Below are 19,604 nucleotides of genomic sequence, written 5' to 3' on the forward strand. Positions count from 1 at the left end.
AGAAGTCTGCTCTACCGAGGGTGCTGGCATCATCAGACTGGTTCTGATAGGGTCTAGAGTAGGGCTGGGAGTGGGGAGAGTCTGTGAGAGAAATGGAAGGAATATAGTTTGAACAATAAGAGCTAACATTTATCGTTTACTGTATGCACACAAATTAGTAGCTACTTATTATCTCCATTTTAGAAAAAAAAAAAAAACAGGTAGAGAGGACACAGGTCACACATCCAAGGTCACATAGATAGTCAGCGGCAAAGCTGGGGTGTGAGACCTGCCCATCTGGCTCTGGCCCTGTGCCCTTGACGGTCTGCTCCTGAGCCACTTCTAGGTTAAGAGCTACTGCCACAATTATGCGCCTCCTTCACGGTGTTAAAGAGCTGCAGGTAAAGAGTGTCCTGCTGTGATGGAGTTTCATATGTCATCCACAAATTCAACTTGCCTGGAAGCAATTTTATTAGGAAGTGATATAATTTCTTGAGTTTCTTCTTTGTGCCAGATGCTAAGGAAATTGTGAAGCTATGATGTCCACATATGAACACAAATGCATTATTGTCAGGGAGGCGCCTTAATTGGAATGCTAGCAAAGCCACAGTGGATTTCAGAGATGGAGTAAATACTCGTGGTCGGATAGGAGAGGAGGGATCAGAGTTGGCTTCCTCATGAGCATTCCAGCCTGGCTCATGCGTATTTTCATTCCGTATTTCTTCTGGAATATTCCAAATGTGTTCATTCATTTTTTAAAACAAATTTTTGAATGTAAAGTAGCATTTCATTTATTCTAGAAATATTGATCAAGTATCTACTACATGCCAGGACATGTCATGGACAAAGGGAATAGATGGTGAACAAGATATAATTCTGCCTGGGTGAACTTTCTTGTTTGCTCCAAAATGATCTTCTACAAGCATCACCGGATAACATCCCCTAAGTCTAGTCTGTTGAGATTTGGCAATCCCGGGGGAGGCAGTGGTAAGGAACATAGGCTCTTGCATGAGAATACCTGGGTTGGAATTCCAGTTCTGATTCTTCCTCACAGAGATGATGTTGGGTGTGTTATTCTCCTTCCTTCCATTTCCTCTCTAGTAAGAAGTTGCTAATACTAATAATATCTATTTTCTAGGGTTCACATGCTTCACTGCCTGGCCTCTGGCGCATGTTTGCAATGTTCATAATCCGTATTGCCGTCCTTTGCATTATTCCAGGAGACCAGGGAGCTTACAATATGAGCTAATATTTATAATTTACTATATGCACATAAATTGGCATTTTCTATTGTCTCCATTTTTTTTTGGAATGACAGTCAAAGTCCTAAATTTCCAAACAGAAGACAACTAGTCCTGCAGTCCCAATTCCATGGCAGGAGGCCAACTACAATCCCTCCCTGGAGTCCCTCCACCTTCCAGCTATGTCTCACCAGGCTGCTGAGGCTCAATCCAGTGGCCAGTGCTAGAGTCTGGGTGACCCCACAGCAAGCAACTTGAAGGCAGTCACCAAGTCCTGGTCCTGGCTCCAGTTCCATGACTGAGAGGGCTTCCCCTTCTCCTGCCACTCTGCCCTCTCCCCAGCATTGCCCTTCTCATCTCTTCTCTCTTTCTTTGCTCTGCATTCCCCATTCCTCACCTTCTGTGTCGCTGGCTGGAATGGCCTTCAGGACCAGCCCAGTGGCCCGCAGGGAAACGGTGACCTCTCGGGGCCGGTGGCTAAGCAAGGCCTGAGGAGGGGGATCGAGGAACAGGTGGAGGTCCTCAGGACATACCCTTTCCCCACGCATCCCCACATCCACAGTCTTGCCTCTCTCCCCTGTTTTCCACCCCCGCCATGAGAGTCTTTTTTTTTTTTGAGCCGGGGGGTTTCACTCTGTTGCCCAGGCTGGTCTTGAACTCCTGGGCTCAAGTGATCCTCCTGCCTCAGCCTCCCAAAGCGCTGGGATTACAGGCATGAGCCACTGTGCCAGACCCGGTTTTGTCTATGTCACTAAGGTCCCATAAGGGCTAGCAGACAAGGGCTTACAGCATTCCTAGTCCTAGAGAGTATGTTCAGCCTTCCAGACCCCAAAGAATAAATCTCCAGTGAAATCAGTTCAAGCCTCTGGTCAGCTAGCGAGGAAGATATTTTTTAGCAAGGGGTCAGCCCCCTTGTTCCTTAAATCAGATCACCTCCTGGTCTACATGTAAGGCCAACTTAACCCACCCATCCCTGCAAAACTCCCTGAAGGCTGGGGAACTCTGCGGGCAGCTTCAAGAAAAGGGGCAGAAGCTTTCTTTGGCTCTGTCTGCTTCCTTGCTTGTCCCGGAGGCCTGCTCCCTCCAGGTGTACCTCTTGGCCACCTACTGACCACATCCATGCACACTGACCTTCTGGTAGCACAGGGAGAGCTCTGCCCCTGGGCTCTCGGCCACGCCTCTCCTCCTGGGTGAAAAGCCATCTGCGGGGAGATGAGAAGAGGCTTGGGGTGGAGGTTCCCAGGACTCTCACCCTGACTTCCCCACCTCTCTGAGGGCAGGAGCCGAGCTGCTGGGTTTACCCATCCAGCCATCTCCCTGGATGGAAAGGCAACACCTCCGGGGGCCAGGCTGCCTTTCAGTCTTGCAGGGGTTGGAGGGGATCAAGGGCAGCCTTGGCATTCAGCAGAGGTAGGGAACAGCAGGGACAAGCACTGAGGGTGTGGGCGTGCAGGCATCATCAGGTGAGAGGTGGAAGGATGAGAGTTTGGAGAAGCTGAGTCCGGGTGACCTTTGGGAAAAGGGAGGCAGATGCTTACCTTTGGGGAATTTAGAATCTTGGATCTTCACCTTCAGTTCAATGAGGAAAATGTCTTCAGTAGGGTCTTGGCTCAGGTCACTGAAGAAGATCTGGAGAGAGGAAGGGAGGGTGGCATTTCCTGGTGTGATTTCCAAATCACTCTATCCCTGATTTCCAGGGATCTGGGGCCATGGAGAACCCTTCCACATAAAGAAAACCTACTTCTTGGATTTGAGGTCTTGAAGTTAATAATGATCTGATTCATTTAGCGATGAAGAAGGTAACCTTAATAACCAAGAGCGTCTGGGTGTGTTCATGATTGGTGACTTGGTGACCAATGTTTCCCCAGAGCCTGGGTATTTAATTGGTGGGGTCCTGGGGTACCTTGGAGCCTCCAGTGGGATGCTTACCTTGACTGTGTAGATCTGGAAATAGATGGGTTGGGTGCCCATGCGGACGTAGTAGGTGATGACGTCTAGGATGAAGGGGTCCACAGTCCGGGATGTGTCCAGGGAAGGAGGCTGTGATGGAGACAGGGAATATCTTCACCAACTCCCCCAAGGCCACTGTGGGAGATGCCATTTTCTTCATAGAGAAACCTCAAGCCCCTACATCTCTGGGATGCACTAACCCAATGAGTCCTTCAACACATTCCAAACCTTTCCTACCACTGAATTTCCACTCCCAATCAAAATATTCCTGTCCAGAGCCCTGCCTCCCTAGGGAATCTGACTCATTTCAATTCTGCAGAGACTACTGAGCAATGCTATGTGTGAGGCACTGTGCTAAGTGATTGGGGGAGACAAGATGCTGGAGAGTAAAGCTAATGAGAGAGCCAGGACTGGGTTCTAGGCTTGGATGGGCTACTTGCCATTGGCCAAGCAGGCATGGGCAAGTTATTCAGACTCTTTGAGGCCCGAGTGTCCTTCTAGAGAAAATGAGAGGTTGAACCAGATGATCTGATGTCTCTTTCAGCTCTGGTGGTCTCTGCATCTATTAATAAACTAATTGGCTGGGCGTGGTGGCTCACGCCTGTAATCGCAACATTCTGGGAGGCCGAGGCAGGCGAGTCACCTGAGGTCAGGAGTTTGAGACCAGCCTGACCAACATGGAAAAACCTTGTCTCTACTAAAAATACAAAATTAGCCAGATGTGGTGGCACATTTCTGTAATCCCAGCTACTCAGGAGGCTAAGGCAGGAGAATTGCTTGAATCCAGGAGGTGGAGGTTGCAGTGAGCCAAGATTGTGCCATTGCACTCCAGCCTGGGCAACAAGAGCAAAACTCCATTTCAAAATAAAATAAAATAAAATAAAATAAAATAAAATAATATAAAATAATTCAGGTTTGCGTGTTATTGGGAATGGACTATGCGTCTTGTCCTCCAGTCCTTCCCTGGTCCCATATGATGATAAAGCATAGTGACTGGGTTTTCAGAACATCTACATAGAATGTGATAGTGTCAGGGCTAGAAGGAAGCTCAGAGTTGATCTCATCCAACTCATATCCGATCCTATAAGACCTCTTCTGACTCTCACATCTGGTGTACTGAAATATTGTTCCTTTCGAAAGGGTCACACTGAGGAGCTATGAATGTATTCTAATAATGCTATCATTGCTCACAATGTTTCTGGTCTCTTCATGTGGAAACCGCTTTTGGAGTAAGCATAGGGCCATTCAAATTGTTAATTACAAGGAGAAGGGGAAACCAAAACCTTACAGTGTCCCGGCGGAGAAAAATAGCTACCAGCAAAGGAGCACCAATGGGGCCTGCATCAAATGTTCCCACTGTAATAGCCTCCAAGTTTCAAGGAAAAAGTATTTTAATACCCAGCTAAATGGTCTTTGTGTGTATGCAAAGACATTTTCGGATCAGGTATAAGCCAGAAAATGTGCACCCCTAAATATCCTTATTTGAATAAAATATGTAAGAAGACAGCCTCATCAGTCAAATGATAAAGCAAAATGGAGAGCTCAGTAAAGTGGCAAGTTAAAAAACAGATATGTAAAAGTGGTAAATTAATGTTATATTTTTTACTGCAGTTTTTAAAACTAAAATAAATAAATATGTATAAATCAATAGCTTCCTTTTATATTAGCAGCAGGCACTACCTAAATATAATGGGATAAAGATACTATTCGCAATAGTAAGAAACACTATCACACACGAGTAATAAATTTAGTGAGAATTGGACAGAAGCTGTATGATGCAAACTTTACACTTATACCGAGGGATATATAAGGACACTTGGACAAATGAAGAGCTATACCACGCTCCTAGAGAGAAAAACTCAATATGCGAAAGATGCTAATTCTCCCCAAATTTCAATCAAAATCCAATAGGATTAAAAATAATAACAAAAACAAAACTTGAAATTCTAAAGTTTATCAGGAAGATAAATAAGCATATTCTGAAAAGTTTTGAAAAAGAAGAATAATGGGGTGGGCAGGCTTCTATAGCCAGATATTAAAATATCAAAAGGCTAATTTGTACAGAAATGAATAAATCAATGAGAGAATAGGTATGTACTAAATACTTACAAGCACATGTAAGGATCACATACTAAATACAAACACATGTAAGTATCATGTACTAAATACAAGCACATGTAAGTATTTAGCAAATGATAAAAGTGGCATTTCAAATTGCTGCGGCAAGATGGTTTATGCAAAATAGCTTTAGGACAACTAGCTCAACATTTGGAAAAAATAAAATGACATACTTCACACTGAACAATAAAATTAATTGCAGATAGGCAATTAATTAAATGTAAAAATTGAGACATGGAAAGTGTTAGAGTAAATTATCAGTGAACATTTATTTAAGCTTTCGGAAGCACGACTCCAAAGGCAAAAACTGTAAAGAATAAAAGTGCTATGTCTGACTACACCCAAGTATTAAACTTCTGCAAGTCAAAAAGTGGATAGGCAAGTTACAACTGTGGGAAAAAAATCTGCAACATATGTAATGACAAAAAAGGTAGAATTCTCTTACTATATAAAAGCCCTTTCAAATCAGTAAAAGATGAGTTCCCTCCCCACTGCCAGCCACGGTTGGGGTATGGCAGTGTGGGTTTGTGGTTAGGAGAGGATGCTCTGGAGTCAAGCTGCCTGTTTCCAACTGGCATTCCACCACTCATTTTGTGACTTCAGGCAAGATACCTAATCTCTTTGTGTCTCAGCTGCTCTATCTGTAAAACGGTGACAATGGTACCTACCAACAGGGGCACCTGCCTCTGGGCTCCTGTGCAAATTAAATGAGCTGCCCTGTGTGTAAGTGTTTAGAACAAACAGTGCCCGGTGCAGCATAAGTGCTCAGGAAACATCAGCTGTTACAATCATTGAAAAATGATTCATTCCACTATAAAGACACATGCACACGTATGTTTATTGTGGCACTATTTACAATAGCAAAGACTTGGAACCAGCCCAAATGTCCATCAATGATAGACAGGACAAAGAAATTGTGGCACATATACACTATGGAATACTATGCAGCCATAAAAAAGAATGAGTTAATGTCCTTTTCAGGGACATGGTGAAGCTGGAAACCATCATTCTCAGCAAACTAACATAGGAACAGAAAACCAAACACCACATGTTCTCACTCGTAAGTGGGAGCTGAACAATGAGAACACATGGACACAGGGAGTGGAACATCACACACTGGGGCCTGTCTGGGGGTTGGTGGCAAGGGTAGGGAGAGCATTAGGACAAATACCTAATGCATGCGGGGCTTAAAACCTAGATGAGGGGTTGATGGGTGCAGCAAACCACCATGGCACATGTATACCTGTGTAACAAACCTGCACATTCTGCACATGTATCCCAGAACGTGAAGTAAAATAAAAATAAATAAATAAATGACAAAAAAGAAAAAGGATCACAGGAAGCTCACACAAGAAGGAGTATAACTGCCCTACATACTTACGAAAGAATATTTTACTTCGTCTTTTCCACAGTGGTCTGGTCCAAAGTACGTGCCTGGTAAGTGTCCCAAGTGAGTTCAAAGCCACTATCTGGTTAGGGCCCCTCTCTTGAATTCCCTTCCTGTCTCACCACCTGACTCTTAAGGTCAAAGGTCAAGTGCAGCAGCAAAAATATAGCCCCCTCTCACCCCCATTTCACCCTCACTGCCTACTTGGGCTCCTCCGTTCTCCCCTCTGCCCAGACCCCACTCCCGTCCCTCTCTCCCTCCCTGGTACCCTCACCCTCCCCTACCATCTCAGCCAGCTTGTGGATGGCGGGGCACAGCGTGTTGACATTGCTCTGGTACCACGGGTCTACGCGGCCCAGGAACGTAGCCAGCTCTCCCAACTCCGGCTGCCTGGATGCTGCAGGCTTCTGGGGGAAAGGGGATGGGGCAGACCCGTCAGGCCCTCTCTCCAGCTCTGCCTTCCAGCTGCCATCAGCCTAGGCTGTGTGAACATGGTCAAGTCATTTAACCTCTTGGGGCGTGAATTTCTGCATGTGAAGACACATCGTTGTTCTGTTTTATAAACTCAGATGAAGCTAGAATATCTTTTGCTGAGGTTCACTCAGCAGGGACATTGAAAAATGATCACTGACTTTAAAAGGGGAGAGACAAGTATGGCTTTGACCTTACTGCTTCCCAATAGGAAGTGGAGTGTGTAGTAGGAAGTGGAGTGTGCGGTAGGAAGTGGCTGGCGTGTGCAGTAGGAAGTAAGAACTGCAAGTGTGGCTCTGTCCCCCCAACTAGATCAATGGACTTCACTGCCTGAAATTTCCTTTCATGTCATACCAGAAAGTGTGGGGTGTGTGTGTATGTGTGTGTATGAAAGAGGGGAGGGAAGGTGAGAGAGAGAGAGAGAGAGAGCCCTGTGTTTGAGAAGTTTGCAACTAATTCCATTACCTACAAAAACAAAACAAATAGCAGCAAGCAGGCTGCCATCGAGAGAGAGACTCAATCTCTGGCCACATTCAGCCCCCAGAGCACCGTCTGCAGCCTCCGAAATAGAAGACTGCTGACCTCTCTCCCGCCTCTACATTCTAAGGATGCTTATTCTAGTCCCTGAGCCGGGGATGTGGGGGATGCGGGGCTGCAGGTGTGTCCCTGCCCAGCCTGCCCTGTCTCTGCCCCGCCACCGCCTCCCCGCGGTCCAGTCACCTCAGGCGCCAGCACGGGGATGTAGTAGAGCTGCAGGCTGAGTCTGGGAGTGAGGCAGAACTTCTGGGTCTCCCGTTTCCTAGCAACGGGCAGCAAAGCAGAGGAGGTTAGGGGCGGGGCTTGGCTTCAAACAGACTCAGCTCTGCTGTTTGTTATCTCTTGACCATGGGCAGTTTGTGTCATCTTTCTGAGCCTCTACTTTCTCACCTACAAAATGGGTACAGTAATGTCTCCCTCGCAGGATGGTGATGAGGGTTCACGGAGCTAACGAACACAAAGCAGGGATTGCGATGCTCTGTGACGGCTGCGGGCACTGTGCGGCATCCTCCTCCGTCCCACCCTGGCCTCTGCCTCCTGACCCTCTCCTGCCACCCTGCGATCCTTCACCAGCCCACGCCAGGCCCACCTGTGCCCCTCACCAGCGCCCGCCCCCAGCCCCCACGTCGGGGCCCCACCTGAGTCTGTGGTAGGCCTGGGCCAGGCGCCCTAGCATCCTGTCATCTCCGAGCACAAGTACCCGGGCTGTGTGCAGCCGGGACACGCCGGGCAGCATTTCCCCATCCCCACCGGGCCGGCCTGTCCTCCGGTGCAGCCCTGGGGGCCCGTCCCAGCTGCCAGGCATCAAGAAGTCCAGGGGCCATGCACGCTTCTTGATGCCCCCTTTGCGCTGCAGCCCGGCTCGCTCTATCTCAGGGCTGCTGGGTGCAGGCGGCTCATCAGCCCCCGTGGGAAGGTCCCGCTCAATGCCGCTGTCAGTGGACAGCACAGAAACCCGGGCCAACTCCCGGTCTGGCCGGAGGCCCTGCAGATCCAAGACCTCCAAGTCAGCACTGAGGCGCAGCTGGGATCTTGGGCGGAGGAAGAGCACCAGTTCCTTCCCTGGGATGGGGGAACAAGGGCGGTGAGGACACGTGAGGCTGGCAGGGCTACGTTTTTGATTTCAGCCAGTCCTACTCAGAGGATAAACACACACAGAAACACAGACAGACACATAAAGACACACATATGAACATGCACAGACTCACACACAGACACAGAGACACACAGTTGCACACATATACACATGTACAAACACAGACAGACATACAGACACACACGTGCACACACACAGACACACACACAGACACACTGACACACACACATGCACGCATACACACACAGACACACTGACACACACGCATGCATGCATACACACACACTGACACACGCGTGCACACATACACACAGACACAGACACACTGACACATGTATGCACACACACAGACACACACGCAACCACACACAGACACACTAACACACACGCATGCATGCATACACACACACTGACACACATGCATGCACACATACACACACACAGACACACTGACACACACTCATGCACGCATACACACACACAGACACAGACATATACCACTGTTTCCAGACAGCTGCATGGGCACGTACAGAGCTGCTCCTCGCCGGTCCACAAGTGGAAGGTGATGTAGGGGCTGGGCAGGGGAATGCTTGGTGGCCGCTCTTGGACAAGGTCACCTGCAGAAAGAAGCAGGCTGTGGAGGCCATGCAGGAGGACATGGGACCCTCCTCTACCCTCCCCATCCTGCCCAGCTCCTGTGCGGGGTCTTAGAGGGGTGGCAGGGACTCTCTCCTTCACATCTGATCTGCCTTTCCATCTCTGCCACCACCAGCCAATCCAGGGCCCAACAGTGCAGCTGTCCCCTCCCTGTCCAACAATGCTTAGTAGCTACGTTTCCTTAAACCTAGCTCAACCCTTAGGGGGTCTTCACAAACCAGCTCCCAAGGCCTTTTCCAACCTATGCTCCTATGCTGGCCACGCCTTCAGCCCTGTGCAGCCGCCAGACTGGCTTTCCCGCTGTTCTTAAAATGCCCTGCCTGCATCCAGATGAGGCAGGAAAGACCCCTGCCCTTCTCAGGGCTGCTTCCAATATCTTACACGCAGTAGACACTCAATTAACATTTGCAGCTGTCGGCGATGCTGACGAGAACTCATCAACAAAGTTTGGGGGCAGCAGGAACCCCGGACAGTCCAGGGGAGAGACCAAGGACAGCCATTCTTCCTGCTTCTCTTTCTAGAATCTTTTCTGGCCACTCCAGTGGCCCACGGTGGTCATTCCCTCCGAGCTGACTGTCTGCACACTGGGCACACTTCACACGTGGTCTTAGGATTTGGCTCCGTATTCCCGTTTCACTTCTATATTGCTGTGTCTCCCCACTCATGAGGCTGCAAGCTTCTTAGGGGAGAGCAGCCAGTGTTCACTGAGCACCTACTGCCTGCCAGGCCTTATTCTACTCACCTGGCATACACTGTAATCATTTCTCTGGATTCTGCCAATGGCCCTGGGCAACAGGTGACATTATTATCCTCAATTTACAGGGGAGAAGCCAGGACACAGAGAGGTTGAATAACTGGCCCAAGGTCACATAGTAAATAGCACAGTGAAGACTTGAGCCCAGGCAGCTCAGCTCCAGAGTTCCTGCTCTTACCCACAACACTGTGCTTATAATCACCGCTCCATACTGCCCCCTACAGCCACAGGGGCTTGACGGGGGTGCTGCCTGGTCATTAAGATGCATAGGGCTTGGCCGGGCACGGTGGCTCACACCTGTAATCCCAGCACTTTGGGACGCCGAGGAGGGCGGATCACGAGGTCAGGAGATTGCGACCATCCTGGCTAACATGGTGAAACCCCGTCTCTACTAAAAAAACACAAAAAAATTAGCTCGGCATGGTGGCGGGCGCCTGTAGTCCCAGCTACTCAGGAGGCTGAGGCAGGAGAATGGCGTGAACCCAGGAGGCAGAGCTTGCAGCGAGCGGAGATTGAGCCACTGCACTCCAGCCTGGGTGACTGAGCGAGACTCCGTCTCAAAAAAAAAAAAAAAAAAAAGATGCACAGGACTTAGCCAGGTGTGGTGGCACGTGCCTGTGGTCCCAGCTAGTTGGAAGGCTGAGGTGGGCTTAAGCCCAGGAGGTCCAGGCTGCAGTGAGCCACGATCGAGCCACTGCACTCCAGCCTGAGTGACAGAGCAAGACCCTGTCAAAAAAAAAAAAAAAAAAAATGCACAGGGCAAGTCTGGGCAGGAGACAGGTGCCCTTGGATGTGGCTTGGGAGTGGCCCAGATGGTCTTACTAATCCATGCAGAGTCACTGGTGACTGTTAGCAAGGGGCCACAAGGGGAACAAAGCCAGATTGGCCCCAGGGTTAGTCCCAGCTTGGTGGGGTACAGGAGGAGCTTTTTCCATGTGGGATCAGAGGTAGTGTAGAATGTTAAAGCAAAAGAGTGGACAACTTCGAAGATAGAGTCTTTAGGCAGGGACTATCCTCCCCACCTCACCCAACTGCTGTGGCCTCCACCAAACCTGGGATGCCAAGTTCAAACCCAGGGCCTGGCACACTAACATCTTCCAGTGGATTCCAGTCCTTAACCCCATGCCTTATAATGACAGGTGCATGATCAGTGACTGTGCATATCTGGGACATGCAGGCTGACACATTCCATGATACTTTGAATGACCATGAAATAGGACCCAAATCAGAATCATCCTACAAAAGCCAGGAAACACATATTCGGGATGTTTCTCTGGGCTATTTCAGATGCCCCCATCCACATGGGGCTTGCTTCAGGGTAGGCATTATCTTACCTACATTATGCCTTGCATAAGATAAGGTGTTATCTTATAAATACGCAAATAGGAAGAGTGAGGAATAAAAATCTATGATACCAGATATAAACGATGTTGACTCATCTGCTCTTTTAGATGCTCTGGTCCTTGGACGATCAAATCCTTTGATTACTGCAGCTGAGTGGTGAACTAGACAGCCTGGATTTGTATCTTGGCTTTGAAACTTACTGCCTTGGGTGATCTTGGGCAAGATATTTAACCTCTTTCTAACTCAGTTTCATCCTCTGTAAAATGGGGATAATAATAGTTTCTAGCTTATAAGTTGACTGTGAGGTTTCATTGATTTAATACAGTATAGGCAATATATTTAAATATATGTAAGGTGATTAGAACAGCAATTGGAGTATAGTAGGGGCTCTGTGGGCATCAGCGGTTATCATGACCAAATTACCCGCCTTCTTTTTTTTTTTTTTTTTGAGACGGAGTCTCACTCTGTCGCCCAGGCTGGAGTACAGTGGTGTGATCTCGGCTCACTGCAACCTCTGCCTCCCGGGTTCAAGTGATTCTCCTAACTCAGCATCCCGAGTAGCTGGGACTGCAGGCGCCCACCACCATGCCCAGCTGATTTTTTTTTTTTTTTTTTTTTGAGACTAAACCCTCTACTACTTTAGTAGAGGGGTTTCCCCATGTTGGCTAGGCTGGTCTCGAACCTCTGACCTCAGGTGATCCGCCTGCCTCGGCCTCCCAAAATGCTGGGTTAACAGGCGTGAGCCACCGCTCCCAGCCTAATTACCCGCCTCTTAGTCCCGGGGTCCTGCCAAACCTCCAGGCTGCCCTCAGTCCCCAGGCTCCTGGGAGTCGGCCAGGCACCCAGACAGAGGCAAGTCCAGCGCTGCTCTCTGGCGCCCCCTGCGGTGCAGTGAGCTGCCCCCCCGGGGCCCTTGCCAAGGCCCCCCATCCGCCAGTCGCTTACCACCGCAGCGCCCTGCCACGGGCCCCAGCAGTGAGCAGTAAATCTCCTCCAGCCTCTCCACGTGTCCCTCCCGGCTAGGGCTGGCCTTGCTGGCCATCTGCTCCACGGCGGCCACCACGGCGTGGAAATAGTGCTCCAGGGTGCGGCGAGGGCTGTCCTGTTGGGGAGGGGCGTCAGAGCCTGGGTCTCGGCCCAGCGCCCACGCACCCCAGCTCCTAAGCCAAGTCCGCAGGGCCCTGGCAGCCCAAAGTGACACCTCTCCGCTGCCCCTGGGGGCCCGGCAGGAGCTTTTCCCGAAGGCTTCTGGATCCCACATCCAGGGCCCTACACCTGCCCTGCAAGTGGGGGTTCCCCTCTGCCCCTCACACGCTATTATGGGGAGACTGCTGGTCTGCAATATCTGTTACCAGAGAGGCAGAGATAGTCGCTGATGCCCACCTCCTGAAAGCGTCACCGAGCACTTGGATCAATGTTCTAGCCCCCACGAGACTGTGAATTCCAGGAAGGCAGGGAATTTTGTCTGTTTCATTCATAGCTGCATCTCCAGCACTTAGAACAGCTCACTGCACCAGGCCTTGTTCTAGGGGCTGGGATACAGCAGCAAACGAAACAGACTGTGTGATCTGGGAAGCCTCCCTGAGAAAGTGACTTTTTTTTTTTTTTTTTTTTTGAGACGGAGTCTTGCTCTGTCACCCAGGCTGGAGTGCAGTGGCGTGATCTCGGCTCATTGCAATCTCTGCCTCCTGGGTTCAAGCGATTCTTCTGCCTCAGCCTCCCGAGTAGCTGGGACTACAGGCGCGCACCACCACATCCAGCCAATTTTTGTATTTTTAGTAGAGACGGGGTTTCACCATGTTGCCCAGGACGGTCTCGATCTCCTGACCTCATGATCTGCCTGCCTTGGCCTCCCAAAGTGTTGGGATTACAGGCATGAGCCACCACGCTTGGCCAAAAGTGACTTTTAAGTAAAGACTTAAAGGAAGTGAGAGAGTGAGCCATGCAGCCCGGCGCGGTGGCTCACGCTTGGAATCCCAGCACTTTGGAAGGCTGAGGTGGGCGGATCACGAGGTCAGGAGATCGAGACCACGGTGAAACCCTGTCTGTACTAAAAATAGAAAAAATTAGCTGGGCGTGGTGGCCGGCGCCTGTAGTCCCAGCTACTCGGAGAGGCTGAGGCAGGAGAATGGCGTGAACCCGGGAGGCGGAGCTTGCAGTGAGCCGAGATCGCACCACTGCACTCCAGCCTGGGCAACAGAGCAAGACTCCGTCTCAAAAAAAAAAAAAAAAGAGTGAGTCGTGCAGGTATCTAAGAGAACGTTCCAAGCATAAGGAGTAGCCAGCGCAAAGGCCCTGGGGTGCAAGTATGTCAGGCATGTGCGTGTTGGGAGAAAAATGAGGAGGCTTGTTTAGCTGGAGCAGAGGAAATGAGAGGAAAAGTTATGAGACAGGCCAGAGAGGAAATGAAGAGAGATGGAAACAGGTCAAGGCCCTCAAGATGAGGTTCTTGTATTTTTATTTTTAGATATGGGGTGTCTCTCTGTTACCCAGGCTAGAGTGCAGTGGTACAATCACAGCTCACTGCAGCCTTGAACTTGGCTCAAGTGATCCTCTTGTCTTCCGAGTAGCTGGGATTGCAAACACATGTCACTACGCCTGGTATTTTTTTTATTATTATTACTTTTTGTAGAAATGGGGTCTTGCTATGTTGCCCAGGCTGGTCTCAAACCCCTGGCCTCAAGCAATCCTCCTGCCTCGGCCTCTCAAGTACCTGGGATTACAGGCATGAGCCACCACACCAGGCTCTTATAGGTCATTGCAATCAGTTTGGCTTTGACTCTGAGTGAGATGATGTAGTAGCTACTGTTGTGGTGACCCAGATTCCTGCTTTCAGGGCTGAGACACTCATTTACCCTGCTGCTAGGAATACTGGCATTATCTTATATCTTATTAATTGGTTTTTTTTTGAAATGGAGTCTCTCTCTGTCACCCAGGCTGGAGTGCAGTGGCAAAATCTTGGCTCACTGCAACCTCCACTTTCCGGGTTTAAGCTATTCTCCTGCCTCAGCCTCCAGAGTAGCTGGGATTACAGGCGCCCGCCACCATGGCCAGTTAGTTTTTGTATCTTTAGTAGAGACCGGGTTTTGCCATGTTGGCCAGGCTGGTCTCAAACTCCTGACCTCAGGTGATACACCTGCCTCAGCCTCCCAAAGTGCTGGGGTTACAGGTGTGAGCCACCGCGCCCAGCCAAAATGTATTAATTTTTGATTTGGGGGAAAAGGTGATGTGAAACAGGAGAAGGAAGAAGAGCAGGGTAAGCGACTGGCATGGGCTTGCAGCGACGAGGGCTGGGACTGACAAGGGGCTGCGGGCAGGGCCATTACCTGCAGCTTCCTGTGCAGAGCGCCTGCATGACAGGCCTCCCCCAGAGCTGCCTGCAGGGCGTGGGAGACCACGTGGCGCATGCAGGCCTCTGGTGTCTGCTGCGCCTGGGCCGCCTCGATCTCCAGTAGTAGAGCACTGCACACAGAGGCAGACACCAGCTCAGGATCCACAAAGAGGAACACTCTGAGGGCAGAGGCAGAGGGGAGAGGTGGGATTGATAGTAACTAATGGGAGAGGGTCCACCGGATGGGCACCCTCAGAGCTGTGCAGCACCCCCAAGTAATTTAATTCTGCTAAAAAGAGGAGTCTCAGATTCAAAAGTCTCTGGGTGGGATGACAATAGGGAGTGGTGAGGACTGTGGCAAATAAGACCATGCACAGCCCTTCTAGAGGGGCAGCTCTAATCCACTGTCCACAGAGGAAAGTAGGCCTAGTCCCATGTCTAGGAAAGCTCCAGCCTCAATCCTGCTCCCTTTCTCAGCATCCTGGCCCAGGGACCAGGTCACCCTCTAGGAGAGATCCTAAATCCTTCCTGCCAGAACTGGAGTTCTGAACTCAGAGTGAATTTCATCTTCTTTCATCACTCTTATCACACCAGAGAGCCGACCTCCCCTACTCCCTCCTCCTCACCCACTTTGTCTCCCCATCTCTCCCATGCCAAGTCCTCTGGGTGCCCTGTGCCTCCTTGCATCTTTCCTGAACACAGCACCTCACACCCCAAACTCAAGCTGTGCCTTTCAGGGCCAAGTTAGTGGAGGTGCCTGCAGAAGAGGGAGGTGCCACTCCCAACTTCGTCACCCCTTTCCCCAACATGAGCAGGGGACACTTCCTCAGTCTTATCTAAGAGGCTGGGCGTCCCCCCATGGAAGCCCTCAGGCTTCACTGTGCGCTTGTGCCTGAGCCCCTCCGCTATGGCTATTCTGGAGTCTCCTCTGGCTGCCTGGCTGGTATGATGCTGCATTATGGCCAAGGGCAGGATGGAGGTGGAATGACAGAGCTCCAGAGTGGCCCCGAGGCCATGTCCACCTTCTGCATGTGAGCAGGGTAGCTTCGAATCCAACCTGAGAAGAAAGACCTATCCCGTGTTCAGTGGTCTCCAGAAAACAATATGGCGCCAACCTTGAATTGCAAATGCACCCCACTGCTGGAGAAATATCATGGCTGGGGAGGTCTGCTAGGGCTCTTCTTAATCCAGCCTCCTATTTTGTCCTCCTGCCAGGGAGCAGTCACTAAAGCCACAACACTTTTAGGAGGCTGAAGGTAGCAATTTTTCTGGGGCCACTCACCTCTCCTGGTAGGGATACAGTTCATTCATCAAGTTCTGTTCAGCAATGACCATCCTTTGGTACAGTGTCCCTGCAAACCAGACCACTTTGGCCAAACAGTCCCCAAGTCTCTGATTCCCATTCTCCACCTTCCTACAGAAGGTGTGGAGGCTTTTGAGCTCCCCGGTATACTGGAGAAAAGGGAAAGACCCTGGGCAATGTTGGAGGTGCAGCGTGGGAGACAAAGATGCCCGGTGACTCTTACCTGGGACGGCCGTCTCCGTTTTCAGCCTTATCGCGCAGTCCAAGGCGACCGTGCAGTAGGGGGTAGGCAGGGTCAGTAATCTTGTGCAAAAGGCATAGATTCTCTGGTAGAGCTCCTCTGTGATTCCTGTGGCCTGGGTGAGAGGGAGGAGGGCGAGGTGAGAGGGAGGAGGGGGAGGTAAAAGGGAGGAGGGGGAGGTGAAGGGTCCCAGGGGAGTTTCCGGGGAGGGGCTTGGGAGAAGAGGTGGAAGGTCAGGCCTAACAGCCAGACCCGGGCTCACAGCTCTCTCCCAAACCTACACCTTCCAGCCTCTTCTCCCAGCACCTGTAAGACATCCCTTTGTCGCCCCGCCCCAACTTACCAAGATAAAAATTCATTGCATCAAGTTCTGCAAGCAAATCAACTTCCTCCCAGCCCTCCTGCTCCATCAGGGAAGCACATTCCTGCGGTTCTCCAGGCTCAAAACCTTGGAGGCACTTCCTCAGTCTCCTTTGCTCCTCCTTGCATCCCACAGGCCTGAAATGCTCCACAGTGCCTGGGAGGCCCCCCTCTCCCTCCCGACTTCAGTGTGCCCTCTGCCTCTGCCGGAGCTAAGCCCCATCTTGACCCTGGACTCTCCAGCAGCCCCAGACTTGCTCTTCCCGCCTTCCTTAACCACCACTCCCACCCGCTGCAACAACACGCAGCTCCCGATTACTCCTCCTGAGACATTAACCACATGAGTATCATGTCTCTTCTCTGTGTAGGGATCAGTGATGTCTCCTGTTGCACTGCACACAGGAGCAAACCCAAAGACCTCATCCTGCCATTCAAGGCCATTGTCTCTCCAAAGTTCTCTCTCCATATAGGAGGGAAAGGGGGTGGCTAGTGCTTAGAAGCCAGTTTAGGGCAGGCAATCCAAGGGATTTTCTAGGTTCATCCTGGCGGAGACTGACTGCCCACTAAGGGGAGAGTGTCCAGCCCAGCCACATGCAGGTCACCACTACCACCTCAACCTCAGTCCCCAGCTCACCTTGGTGAGCACGTACATTACAGTGTGCAGCAAGGGAATGATGACATGCCGGAGGTCCTGGCTTTCCGCCTGGAAAACAGGAGATCACGTGACAGGTATTGGGCTGGGGGACTCCCCACTTCGTAGCAGGAGGCAGTCTAGGCTGGGAGTGAGCAGGAGATGGGGTGGAAGGCAGCCAGGCGGAGAGCAAAGGGCCATTTGTCTGCTCTGGATAGAGGAGTGGGGAGGGGAGGGCACACAGCTGCGGAAGCCCCTCGGGGAGGGTGTGGGAACATGGGGGGGCCTCAGAGAACTCTACAGGTGAGGGGCCACATTCAGTTAGGGTAGGAGTCCAGCAAAGCAACGAACAAGTCCCCAGCTTGGAGCCTCCCTTGAGTGCAGTGTTTCCCAAACGGTTGCAAAGTACAACATTGGGTAGTGTGGAGGAGAATTTAGGTGGCCCAAGGATAATTTTGAGAAACGTCAATAGTCGTATATTTATGTTTATAGGTACCTTCTGTTTCTGACAAGTGATACGGGTTTTCCATTTGTGGTCATGTTATAGTGCTTCTTTTTGAAAGATGTTTATTCAAGTGAAACAATGAGAGTCGATGTAAAGAAAAGATTGCTTATGTAAAAGTACAGGAGGGAGATGCATATGGTAAAAATCATGCAGGCGACCAAAGCTTATGAGACATAGAGCTGCCAGGACTGAGCCCCTGCCCAATTGGCCCCTGTCTTCCTTTCATCCCCGTGTTCCTCCCTGAGGTCCAGGAACTCACCTTCTCCAGTTCTCTGAGAAGAATGCGGACCAGCGCCGGGCTCTTACCAGGATCTCGCTCGACCTTCTTGTGCAGGGACCACCTCCACATGCCTGGGCCAGGAGAAAGGGGAGCCCAGCATGACCAGGTGGGCAGGAGCTCTTTCGAGGAGACCCCTCTGAGCAGAACCCTGAGCCCTGGAGCCCCAGGTGCAGCTCTGACCAGCCACAGGTGTGACCCCGCCACCAGCGCTTGGCTCCAGGTGCACCTGGGTGGGCTCCTCCCAAGTGGGGAGTTCTGGTCTGTAGCCCTTTGTGGACAGTGAATTCCCAGGGCAGAAAGGAGGGCAGGTGGGACACCAGTGGGGACAGGTGTGTGACAGGTGTGTGCGTGTGGACCACAGAGCAGCAGTGCTTGCAGGTGTGTGCTCCCAGCCACATTCTGGAAGTCCTACAGGCCTGGAGTGCTGAGGGGAATTAGGTTTGGAAGTGGAGCTAGGGAAGGTGGTTAACAAAGAGGGTAGCAGGCCGGGTGCCGTGGCTCATGCCTGCAATCCCAGCACTTTGGGAGGCTGAGGCAGGCGGATCACTTGAGGTCAGGAGTTTGAGACCAGCCTGGCCAACATGGTGAAACTGCGTCTCTACTAAAAATACAAAAATTAGCTGGGCGTGGTGGCACATGCCTGTAATCTCAGCTACTTGGGAGGCTGAGGCAGGAGATCACTTGAACCAGGGAGGCAGAGGTTGCGGTGAGCCGAGTTTGCACCACTGCACTGCAGCCTGGGCGACAGAGTAAGATTCCATCTCAAAAACAAAAGAAAAAAAAAGGAAAAAAAAAGGGTGGCAGATCCCCAATGTGCTCTGTGGCAGTTGCTGGGAGGGTTGAACTAGGGAGCAGAGAAGCCTTCTCAGTCCTTCAGGCTCTAGGTGTTTCCAGCAGGAAAGGGGTTTGGCGAGAAGACCCTTGCCCCATGAGCTCCAGGCCGGGATCCTTTCCTGTATGTGTGTGTATTGTTGGCTGGGGTTGGGTGGAGGTCAGAGGGACCAGCTGCTGCTGCCAGCTGGCTCTTACCTTGGTTGCTCTGCAGGGCAGGGGCCTGGGTGCTGAGCTCCCGGAGCACAGCCTGCACGCTCCTCTGGAGGTCCAGCTCCACATCTGGGCAGTGGTGGAAGGAAACTCAGTCCACTGAGCCTCACCCTTGTCCCACCTCCATTCCTCCTGAGAATGTCTTTAGCCATTTCTCTGAGCCTCAAGAGGTGCCCGAAGTAATCTACTTAGAGCTGGCAGCCAGCATGCCAGCCAGGGCTGGAATATAGCCTTTCCTTCCGCATTTCTGTGTTCTTTCTAAAACCAGCATTTCCCAAAGTGCAGTATGTGTATCACCGGTGGTATGCAGGACAATTTTAGGTGGTACACAAATGACCTTAAAATCTGAATAGTTATGCATTTATTTTAGTGCAT

General features: G+C 50.9%; 1 protein-coding gene across 1 annotated transcript in view; it reads right to left on the reverse strand.

The window, feature by feature from the left end:
* PIK3R6 (phosphoinositide-3-kinase regulatory subunit 6) overlaps nt 1–19,604 on the reverse strand; it is a 66,160-nt gene that overhangs the window by 17,759 nt on the left and 28,797 nt on the right. The window contains exons 3-17 of the mRNA XM_024235287.3: nt 19,215–19,298; nt 18,165–18,256; nt 17,404–17,472; nt 16,392–16,524; nt 16,148–16,217; nt 14,861–15,044; nt 12,480–12,636; nt 9,310–9,396; nt 8,322–8,745; nt 7,867–7,945; nt 6,960–7,082; nt 3,150–3,260; nt 2,759–2,849; nt 2,352–2,422; nt 1,618–1,708 (exon numbers count right to left, since the gene is read on the reverse strand). Coding sequence (XP_024091055.1) covers nt 1,618–1,708; nt 2,352–2,422; nt 2,759–2,849; nt 3,150–3,260; nt 6,960–7,082; nt 7,867–7,945; nt 8,322–8,745; nt 9,310–9,396; nt 12,480–12,636; nt 14,861–15,044; nt 16,148–16,217; nt 16,392–16,524; nt 17,404–17,472; nt 18,165–18,256; nt 19,215–19,298 — 1,866 coding nt within the window. The remainder of the gene's footprint in view (nt 1–1,617; nt 1,709–2,351; nt 2,423–2,758; nt 2,850–3,149; nt 3,261–6,959; nt 7,083–7,866; nt 7,946–8,321; nt 8,746–9,309; nt 9,397–12,479; nt 12,637–14,860; nt 15,045–16,147; nt 16,218–16,391; nt 16,525–17,403; nt 17,473–18,164; nt 18,257–19,214; nt 19,299–19,604) is intronic.

Source organism: Pongo abelii, chromosome 19, assembly GCF_028885655.2.
Source record: "Pongo abelii isolate AG06213 chromosome 19, NHGRI_mPonAbe1-v2.0_pri, whole genome shotgun sequence".
Taxonomy (NCBI): Eukaryota; Metazoa; Chordata; class Mammalia; order Primates; family Hominidae; genus Pongo; species Pongo abelii.